General features: G+C 42.7%; 2 protein-coding genes across 2 annotated transcripts in view; both read right to left on the bottom strand.

The window, feature by feature from the left end:
- Positions 1-1,721: 1,721 nt before the first annotated feature.
- LOC133461386 (uncharacterized) lies at positions 1,722-5,924 on the bottom strand. The gene is made up of 2 exons (XM_061742272.1): positions 5,589-5,924; positions 1,722-2,052 (listed from the first exon to the last, which is right to left on the bottom strand). The coding sequence occupies exons 1-2, from the start codon at positions 5,922-5,924 to the stop codon at positions 1,741-1,743; spliced, it is 648 nt and encodes a 215-aa protein (XP_061598256.1). The 3' UTR covers positions 1,722-1,740.
- A 702-nt stretch (positions 5,925-6,626) lies between these two features.
- Positions 6,627-11,244, bottom strand: part of ints3 (integrator complex subunit 3) — a 28,777-nt gene continuing 24,159 nt past the window's right edge. Inside the window, exons 26-29 of the mRNA XM_061742043.1 lie at positions 11,054-11,154; positions 10,914-10,986; positions 10,683-10,839; positions 6,627-8,537 (exon numbers count right to left, since the gene is read on the bottom strand). Coding sequence (XP_061598027.1) covers positions 8,460-8,537; positions 10,683-10,839; positions 10,914-10,986; positions 11,054-11,154 — 409 coding nt within the window. The 3' untranslated portion in view covers positions 6,627-8,459. The remainder of the gene's footprint in view (positions 8,538-10,682; positions 10,840-10,913; positions 10,987-11,053; positions 11,155-11,244) is intronic.

Raw genomic sequence — 11,244 nt, 5'->3', positions numbered from 1 at the left:
TGTTGATTCTACATTGCCCGTGTATGGTTGTCCAAAACATATACAGTATGTTAGTAGGCTGATTGATAGTTCCAAGGTGTGTATGGTTGTTTTCCTATATATGTGGCCCTGCCTTTTGCCTGTAATAAGCTTCAGCAGACCTCCATGACGACTCTGTACAGGCTTAAGAAGGTACAAAAAATGGTTGGATGACTTAGAAATTTTTTTTTTTTTTTTTTTAGTGCATAACTCTTTCCTCTCATCCATCCATGAGCTATATCTGCTTATTCCCATTTAGTCACAGGGATCTGCTGAAACCTTTCCATATCCCACATACTATGGCCAATTCAGAAACTCCAATTAACCTAATACATGTGAACCTATTTTTAGTCCGTGAGAGGAAGCTCAATATACCTGGAGAAAACCTACACAACATGCAAGCTTCCCACACATTACCAAGACCTTCATGGTCACCGCTGGTTCTTTTCCTGCAGCAGTTATATCAAAAGCTTGGACCACACACACAAAAGCTACCAATTTGATCATGGGATTAGCAACCACAGGCTACAGCTGAGCTGTTAAATAACTTCAACAAGCAGCTTTCACTCTCAATGTTTAGCATTTTTGGCTCTCAAAACATCCAGAGTTGCCAACTTCAGTGCACCACCCTGGTCCCCTTGTTCAAAACTTGGTGCCTTTTCCACACACACACACGCCTGCCCAAGTAAGCTAAATGTATTGCTTCTTATGGAGCAAAGTTTCACAAACCCTTGCATGCTTTCATCCCAATTGACTGTGCCACATCAAGTCATTACTAATTTCAAGTTGTCCTTACTCCCAAATAACTATTCCCAACTAAAACCCAACTGCCTCAGTATTTGCCTTCCATTTAAAAATCCCCACACCCAGTACTCGAGTTGTAAAAAAAAAAAAAAAAAACAGGGGGGATGGTGGATTTTATCATATGGGGACAGATAATTTGTGCTGAATACAAATAGCAGTGACCAAAACAGCTGCAGAAATACTGCAGGAATGACACAGCAGCAGTTAAATGCAGCCTTCTGTAAGCTTTAAATATCCACTGGGCTTACATCAAATCACAATAAAAGTTTTCTGAACTTAATGACTGTCCTTCACAGGATAAGTAAAATGGATCACTGCAAAAACTCAAAATCTTAATATTTGTCTTATTTCTAGTTAAAAAAAACTCATTACACTTAAAAGACTCATCACTGGAAAAAACAATTTTCACCTGTTTCAAGTAGATTGTCACTTAAAATTAGAAAAATCTGCCAGTGGAACAAGATTTCTTTGCTTGTAATAAGATAAATCTTGTTGCACTGGCAGATTTTCCTACTTATTTCAAGTGAAAATTTACTTGAAACAGGTGAAAATTGTCAATAAGTTATTTTTCTGGTGATGACTCTAAATGTTGAAATAGCAGTAAAACCACATTCATTGATGAAATGACATAAGGGATGGAAAGGAGGGATGGCAGTTTTACAGGGGGGGTGATTTGGACCGTTTTTATTTCAGGGGGGATGCCACCCCCCTCATCCCCCCTCAACTTGAGTACTGCCCACACCCAACCAAACACAAAACACACCAAGCAGCGTTTAAATACAGTATAGTTTTATTTAAAGTTCCAGCAAGTAAAACAATTTTTAAAAAACGAATCCACCATCAAGGGTTTCTCTTTTTTTTTGTGATCAAATTTTTATTATATTTTTTATTATAAGGGTTTCTCAACCCAATGTCGGTCTATCGGGGGCCAGTCACACGACGTGCCGCACTTAGCGATTTGAGAGCAGCTGCAGGTTTCCTCAGCTCCTTCTTCACCTGGAGGCCGAAAGCTTTAACAGGTCGCAGCGCGTCCAGGGACCTTCCCGGACCCGGGGGAGACGACTCCGGCCCCCGGGACCTTTCCGGACCCAGACCCGGGGCCGGGGAAGACTCTGGCTCCGGCGTGTCTGCGTCCGTCACAGTGACTTTCACGGCTTTGTTGTGATGAAGCAGGTTCTTGGACAACACGCCACGGAGGCGGCGTGGCATCTTCCCCTTTGGTTCGTGTGACTGTAACGTGGGAGAGACGTGGTCAGGGGCGTCAATTTAATACATTTATGGAATTACTCTATTTGTATTGATTATTCTATTATTTAATACCGTATTTGCCGCACTATAAGGCGCACCTAAAAGCCTTCCAATTTTTTCAAAAGCTGACCATACGACTTATAATCCGGTGCGCCTTATATATGGATCAATATTGAGCCTTATATATGGATCAATAATGAGCCTTATATATGGATCAATAATGAGCCGCAACAGGTGTTGCAACCATAGACATATATACGTAGACGCCTCATGACACGCTGGAACGTAATCCAGCGTGGCCGCCATATTGGATGGGTCTCCTCACTCCAGGCTAAATTAACTACACTGGAGTTACAGAGTTACAGCCAGCACACACAAGCTGCAAAACAGTTCTTTTTCAAGGGTTTTAGCTCCCCAGCCCAAGCCTAACAGTAGTATAAGACACTGGAATCAACTGGATTTATTTATTTATTTTTTAATATATTTATTGAGGGCAATAAGAGAGAAAAAAAAAAAAAAAAGATTTACCATTAAGGTCTAATGGATGCATAACATAACCCCAGCCTCTACTGTAGCGCCTTATAATGCGGAAATACGGTACATATAATATAACTAAATTTATATCAGAACATGATGGATTTCACTAGGTCAGGCCTCATCGTAGCCTTGAAAAAAACCCTGAACATAAATTATATTTCTGAATGCATTTTTAGTCAGTTTATTTTGTTGGCTAGTTATCTTGGAGTTTGAGTTGATACCATCTAATTTTAAAAGAACAATTTCTAATTTCTATATTTAAAGCTGCTAAGGTGCAGCTACATCTTTTATTTATATTAAAGTGGGGTATTTTTTTATTTTACTTTTACACAAATATCGACTGAAATAGGCCTACAGTTCACAGTTTAATTTATTTCAAAGTACGTCTACAAATGCACACTGCTTAAGCTGAGATATCAAATCACCCTCTTATAAATCTGTTTAAGGGAAATATTTGACTTTTTTTACTCTCTCTCTTAGCTCCCTCCCTCTCCTTTTAGCATTTGGACTTTTGCCCAATCCCAAGGGTGCGTCCCAATACTCCCCCTCGCCCTCCTTTTCTTCCCTAACCCTAACTTTTGCGCGTTCCCGTGAAGGTAGTGGTGTCCCAATTCCTCTTTTCACCTAGGGGGAGGGGGCATAACGAGGGCTAGGGGCTGAGAATAGCCCCTTCAAATCGAGGGATTTCAGATGCTGACTTGGCGAGCGAGGGGGTATGAAAAAAAGAGGCTCTGCGTCGATTTGACTCGCCGACCGAAGGCAAACAGGCAGACTGGTCTCAGAGAAATAGAGAGAAATAATCCTGTGACTCGTCAGATTTGTTTTGGATGTTTCTGATATAATAGTCTTCAGAAACCACAAAGTAATCCAGCTGTTATCTGGGTAATTTACACACTTTCAGATAAAGTTGCGGAAGATCACGCCAGAATAAAGGGATTTATGGTTCCGCGTTACACCAACGCAGATCCTACGGCGGCGGTTACGCAACCTACGCCGTAGGCTCTGCGTCGATTTAACGCGGACCCAAGCTCCGGACCCGGCAGACAGAAATCTCTAAATTTCGGAGCAAATTTCTTAACAGGCGTAGCTACAACTGTTAGATTTCATCTATTAAACCAACATATTCCTAAATGATTTATTTCAGCCGGCGTGATTCTCAACAGAGCTGCGTCCCGGGAGAGAGTGTCTCTCCCGGGGCTGACGGAGCAGCCTGACCCGGCGGAGACGTCTCTTCTCGGGCTGTGAGCTGAGGTTGCTCCCCGGGGGCGGCGGCTCTTCTCATCTCCGAAAACATCGGGTCAAATTTCTTAACAGGCGTTATTTGGATAAACTGAGCCCCGGTTGGGGATCTTAAGGTTACCATTATACCTGAAAAAATATTAAAACTTAATAAAGTGCCATATTAACAGCGCTACAGCTGAAATTAAAACAGCTTTTGGCTCTCAGCTTCCTGATCAGGGAAGGGATGAAAACGAGGGGTAGGGGGAGAATTGGGACAGGCACCTGGGCCAAGTGCCCTAGATCTCAAGTGCCCTAAAATCTCCCCCTTCTTTTTTAGGGCTTAGGGAAGAAAAGAAGTGCGAGTGGAGAAAAGAAGGGCGAGTGAAGGAGAATTGGGATTGGGCCCAATTCTCCTTCACTCGCCCTTCTTTTCTCCACTCACACTTCTTCTTTTCTTCCCTAAGCCCTAAAAAAGAAGGGGGAGATTTTAGGGCACTTGAGATCTAGGGCACTTGGCCCAGGTGCCTGTCCCAATTCTCCCCCTACCCCTCGTTTTCATCCCTTCCCTGATCAGGAAGCTGAGAGCCAAAAGCCGTTTTAATTTCAGCTGTAGCGCTGTTAATATGGCACTTTATTAAGTTTTAATATTTTTTCAGGTATAATGGTAACCTTAAGATCCCCAACCGGGGCTCAGTTTATCCAAATAACGCCTGTTAAGAAATTTGACCCGATGTTTTCGGAGATGAGAAGAGCCGCCGGCCCCGGGGAGCAGCCTCAGCTCACAGCCCGAGAAGAGACGTGATCGCTGGGTCAGGCTGCTCCGTCAGCCCCGGGAGAGACACTCTCTCCCGGGACGCAGCTCTGTTGAGAATCACGCCGGCTGAAATAAATCTTTTAGGAATATGTTGGTTTAATAGATTAAATCTAACAGTTGTAGCTACGCCTGTTAAGAAATTTGCTCCGAAATTTAGAGATTTCTGTCTGCCGGGTCCGGAGCTTGGGTCCGCGTTAAATCGACGCAGAGCCTACGGCGTAGGTTGCGTAACCTCCGCCGTAAGATCTGCGTTGGTGTAACGCGGAACCATAAATCCCTTTATTCTGGCGTGATCTTCCGCAACTTTATCTGAAAGTGTGTAAATTACCCAGATAACAGCTGGATTACTTTGTGGTTTCTGAAGACTATTATATCAGAAACATCCAAAACAAATCTGACGAGTCACAGGATTATTTATCTCTATTTCTCTGAGACCAGTCTGCCTGTTTGCCTTCGGTCGGCGAGTCAAATCGACGCAGAGCCTCTTTTTTTCATACCCCCTCGCTCGCCAAGTCAGCATCTGAAATCCCTCGATTTGAAGGGGCTATTCTCAGCCCCTAGCCCTCGTTATGCCCCCTCCCCCTAGGTGAAAAGAGGAATTGGGACACCACTACCTTCACGGGAACGCGCAAAAGTTAGGGTTAGGGAAGAAAAGGAGGGCGAGGGGGAGTATTGGGACGCACCCTTTAACTGTTTTAAGTTAAACTGGGATGTCCCTGTGATATTGTGATACTGATATAGTGAATGAAGTGAACAGAAATTAGTTAAATTGCGTTTGTCAGATACGGTTTTTCTGCTCTCTAAAAGCGGATTTATGGTTCCGCGTTACACCAACGCAGAGCCTACGCCGTAGGCTCTGCGTCGATTTAACGCGGCACCCTAATTCAGGCTTCTTGACCACACAGATAAACTACATAGACTTCTGTGACTCGTAACCTTGCCATACCTTAGCTTTGACTGAATTTAATTCAGCATCATCAGCAGCAGCAGGGCGATGCTGATGCTGGTGAGAATGGCCGAGCCGCGGAGCCGCCAGGAAGAACCGCGTAGAGGCCTCGGGGCGACTGGCCGAGGTCGCAGAGGTCGCCCCCGGCCCCGGCCCGTCCTCCTCGTCGGGGTCCGACAGGAGTCTGTACCGGTCCGGGGAGCTCCGGAGCAGCCGCGGGGAGACGAGCCGGGGACTCCTGGGCCGGGGACTCCGGGGGGGGATGAAGAAGCTCGGGATGCGCTCCGGGGTCAGGACCAGAGTCCGCAGGGAAGAGCCCGATCTGAGGGCCGACATGATGCTGGAGCTGCAGAAACACACACAGTTAGTATCCTCGGTGGTACAGATGTTTGGTCAGAGGAGAAACACAGGGAAACTACCAAACCTACCTGGATGAAATCAATTTACCACGGACCAATCAGAAACAACTGAGACTGGTTTATATCAGCAACTACAGGTGGATCCAATCAAACTAATGAGTCTGTTAACGCACCAAACGTTCATTTGAACAAGATGTTTTTTCACCACTGACATCTGACTTGACACTGCCAGAAAAAAAAAAAACACGTTAATTCAATAAAACCATCATTCGTAGTGAATATATAAAGGATTGTCTCAGAAAATTAGAATATTGTGATAAAGTTCTTTATTTTCTGTAATGCAATTAAAAAAACAAAAATGTCATACATTCTGGATTCATTACAAATCAACTGAAATATTGCAAGCCTTTTATTATTTTAATATTGCTGATTATGGTTTACAGTTTAAGATTAAGATTCCCAGAATATTCTAATTTTTTGAGATAGGATATTTGAGTTTTCTTAAGCTGTAAGCCATGATCAGCAATATTAAAATAATAAAAGGCTTGCAATATTTCAGTTGATTTGTAATGAATCCAGAATGTATGACATTTTTGTTTTTGTAAATGCATTACAGAAAATCACAATATTCTAATTTTCTGAGACAGTCCTGTATACTTAACCCCATGAGAAACAGTGAACAAGTATACACAAGACATAATCTCCTCTGAGTGGAGCACTACCACCATCATTTATACACTGCACTTTTGTTTTTACAATCAGGTGTTTAAAAAAAACCCAACCTAAAATAAAAAAATCCTATACTATAATTATTATACTATTGTGCATTTGATTTTTTTGTTTTTAAAATGGATCCACCCATTTGTAAAAGCACTTTACAATAACATTTTTATTGAAGTCACACCTGATATTCTTGCTGAGTTTTCATAAACAATTTAAAACTGTTTGATATAGAAAACATTAAGAAAATAAAACTAAACAGGAAAAATATTTTCAGTGTCCAAATTCAAAGGTGACTTTAAACCTGTTAATGATCCCAGAATTTCTGTTTTCCACATTTTGAAAACTAACAAATTTTACAGTGTATCACTCTTAAAATATTGTCAAAAAACGTTACATCGCCATTGAATTAAAGACGTTTTAAGAAAGTTTTCCCCACTGACAGACCAAGCCATTCAACTTTTCTCATTGTAGATATTGCACAGATTTAAGACACTGTTTTCCTATAATAATAATAAAAAAACAACTCTTAAACCTTAGAAAACCTATAAAAAAAAAAAAAAAAAAAAAAAAAAAATCAAAATGATTGAAAACGAACTAACCCCAAATTCTACAACCAGGCTTGAGCATTTAGCAGTTAGACAAGATACCACGGAGGTGTTATCATACTACAAATTATTTAAAAAATATTCTTAGTTACCTCATCCTTTCGTGTTGTGGTTTGTTGCCATGAGAAGACTCATTTAAATAGTAAAGAAAACACTTTTTATGTCTAAGAATTGATTTTGAATTAACTCAATTTGAGCTTGACAGTCTGAATAAGTGCCTCAAATTTTCTTCAGATAATTTATTTAAAAAAATATGACCATGTGAACATCTCATCAGTCTTTGTTTTTGATTCCTCTTGATTTTAGTGTTCGTAGCTTTCTATGGATCTTCTGCAAACATCACTTTTACTCCATTTATTATATTTCATGCCCTTTAGACAGTCCACTGAACCAAACAAGGCTTCATAATGAAAATTAAACTCAGACACAAAACCTCTGCTGTTTTCTTTGTACGGCGGATCCTGATTTCAATTTAAAAATCCTAAAATGGAACAATGTAAAATATGCATAGACTATAAAACAACTTTGTATTGATCGAAATGTTTGTGTTTTTATCAAAAGTTAAACAATGTTTAGAATCCCAAGATCCACAGCACAATCCATTTGACTTTAACATGACTGACTGTGGCACCACAGTGACCACCCACCCCCACCCCAAGTAACAGACGTATGACACCCTGAAACCATCAGTTTTTATGTAAAGAATTCATCTTGACATGATGTAGCAACAGATGAGGAGCTTTTACTGCAGTGAGACAAACAGGATGGAGCTGCTAAAAACAGCAGGAAGTCAGAATCCTCCACAATAAGAGTCTAAAGTCCTCCCCCAGGCAGGGGAAAGAGAAAAAAAAAGGAAAACAAAAAAACAGGGGTTGCACTCATCATTATTGTCATTGTGTATTCTGTTAAAATCAGCCCATTGGGTTCAAGAGTTTGTGGTGTCCTCTCCCAGAGAATCATGGGAAATCAGCCAATCAATGACCTTGTCCTGCTAAATCAGAGCCCAGTAGTCAGTACTCGTCTCCATGGAAACAGAATCAGTCTCTTCATATGAAAGTCGGTTCCCAACATGGATTAAAAGTCTGCATTGTCTCTGAGCCCCACCTTGGGGCCTCTTCAAGTGGTCACACAACTGGTTGGATGGTGGTCTCTGTATGCTGGCGTGTGATTGGTCAGAAGGTCCATCAGTCACTGTCAGAGCCTACAGCAGACGAGCCTTTCCGTTTCCTCTTCGGAGCTTTGGGCTTGGAGTCCTCCTCCTCCTGCAACACACAGGACAATGTCACATCAAGAGCTGGATTCATTCACAGACGTGGAGGCCCAGATCGTACGGAGCCAAATCAAGGCCAAAAGTTTTGCTAATTTGAAAATAAAATTTCAACCTGAAAATTCAAGTTTTCATTTTTTTACAGTTTCAATTTTTTTTTTTCAGTATCAGATCTTTTTTTCAGTTTCAGATCTTTTTATTTCAGTTTCACATCTTTTTTTCAGTTTCAGATCTTTTTTTTTTCAGTTTCAGACTTTTGACCCTGATCTGGCATGGGGGGCGTGGCATCAACTGAGATGGGAGTGGCATCAACTGAGAGGGGCGTGGCATCATGAGTGACAGCATAACCCCTCGTTCACACTGAAAGAGTCACGGGCGTCCCGACGCCAGCATCTCGCCGCTTGGTGCATTCACACTGAAAGCATCAGTGCCTGCAGCGGGGCGGGGGTGGGCGTGGTTTCAAGCTGCGCTGCAGAACTGAAGGGAACAGTGGGAACAGCCTACACATATAACTACACATCTTAATTTTCATATTTCACCATAGATCTCACTTTGGGACGCCTTCTTTATATTTTAGCGTTATTTCCGCGTAGATAAGAGTGAGCTTGATGCTCCTTTAACAAGTTTGGTCCGCGGATCAACATCAACCCAGCGAGCACTTGCGCCCGGTGGCTGATTTATGGTTCCGCGTCACACCAATGCAGTCGATTTAACGCAGAACCATAATTCAGGCGAAGCTGCAGTCTGTCTGCGCTGATACTGACACACCGGGTCGGAGCGGATTTAGTCATGATGATTAACCTGTGTTTTGTGATTAATAAGCACGGGTTTTAATTATTTTTCGTTGGATCAATGTAGCAAATAAAATCGTTGGGACCATCCAGCTCCTCACCCATCAGATATGTGTTTCACGTGATCAGTTCAGGTAAAACGGCAGTCAAACCAGCAAAATATATTAATTCCTGATAGAATAAGTTTATTAGTGCACAGCTCTGCTCCTGTACGCATGTGAATGAGTGTACGTTTGTGTCTACATGAAAGTACAATCTGCATTGAGAGTTCTCGCTTCGGGAATCCCGGTGTATGATTGGACGACGCCTCGGCGTCGCCGCTGCTCATTTGCATAAAGTTCAGATTTTTCAACTTTCAAATTGACGCGCCGCGCCCGCCGCCCGACGCTCCTGCCGCTCCCGCCGGTCCCGCCGGTCCCGCCGCCTCTCGACGCCCGTTTTTCATAGACAATGAATGGCAGCCAGACGCCTATGACTCCCGTGACGCTTTCAGTGTGAACGCAGGGTAAGAGAGAAGGCGGGGACGTTCCTCAGTCATGTTGCCTTCAGGAACCGTAGGTTGCAGAAGTTATCAGTAGAAGTATGATTCAACACTGTATATACACCATATTCACGTGATTGGCAGTGGAAAAAACTGATACTAGTGACACATTTCTGTGTGGCGGAGTGGGACGAGACTGGCGGAGCGGACATCATCGCAAACGATACTGCGATGCGCTCACGGTAGTATGTGGAAGTGGGAAATGTCAAACTTTAAAGTGTGGCTGTTGAACTGTACAGTCTGGCATAGTTTATTGCTTTTATACTGCGATTGGTGCCAAGTACGGTCTAAAACAGCTTTTTAAACAGAAATGTGTCACTAGTATCCGTTTTTTCCACTCCCAATCACGTCAATATAGTGTATACAGTGTTGAATCAAACTTCTACTGATAACTTCTGCAACCTACGTTTCCTGAAGGCAACATGACTGAGGAACGTCCCCCGGCTTCTCTGTTCTGCTGTCACTCATGATGCCCCGCCCCTCTCAGTTGATGCCCCGCCCCTCTCAGTTGATGCCACGCCCATCTCAGTTGATGCCACGCCCCCTACGCCAGATCGGGGCCAAAAGTCTGAAACTGAAAAAAAAAGATGTTAAACTGAAAAAATAAAGATGTGAAACTGAAAAAAAAGATCTGAAACTGAAAAAAGATCTGATAGTGAAAAAAAAAATTTAAACTGTAAAAAAATAACTTGAATTTTCAGGTTCAAATTTTATTTTCAAATTAGCAAAGCTTTTGGCCTTGATTTGGCTCCATAAGATCAGAGGTTTCCTGATGTCTGGGTCAGATCTGAAGGGCAGGGATACTTACGGAGGCGCTGCTGGAGCCACTCTCCTCCTCGTTGTTGGTGGGCGGTGCTACTCCTTTCCTGGAGCGGGGGGACGAGGCTGGAGCTTTTCGCCGAGACTTTGGAGGCTTTGACTGAGAGTCCTCGTACTCCTCCGCTAGGGCGAATAAATCACTAAACCTGCAGACGGAGGAGGGGATGTCACCAGCAGCTGGAGTAATGTCAGTACTAGCACATGTAGAGTGTTTGTGTACCTCATCTTATGAGCTTCATCACAACTGGCCTGAACATGTTGCAGAGCCTGAAGAATTGGTGTCTGAGTAAAGACTGACAAAGACAAAACAGTTATCTCCTATACATCACCACCAGCAGATCTACCACTCCAGACACTCACAGTTGTTCTTGGTGTTGCTCAGACTCAATCTCAGGTTGTCCAAGTGCTCCAAGATCTGTTCCAGGGTGAGTTGAGCCAGTTTACTGCTGGAACTACGAAGGCTGTAGACACATGCAGATAGTTCCATTTTAACAGTCACAAATAAAATCAAACCACTTTTTTCACCTTAAAGCAGCACACTGTAACTTTCA

This window comes from Cololabis saira, chromosome 15, assembly GCF_033807715.1.
Source record: "Cololabis saira isolate AMF1-May2022 chromosome 15, fColSai1.1, whole genome shotgun sequence".
Taxonomy (NCBI): Eukaryota; Metazoa; Chordata; class Actinopteri; order Beloniformes; family Belonidae; genus Cololabis; species Cololabis saira.
The sequence above is the reverse complement of the archived record's forward strand: the minus strand, read 5'-3'. Positions and strand labels throughout refer to the sequence as shown.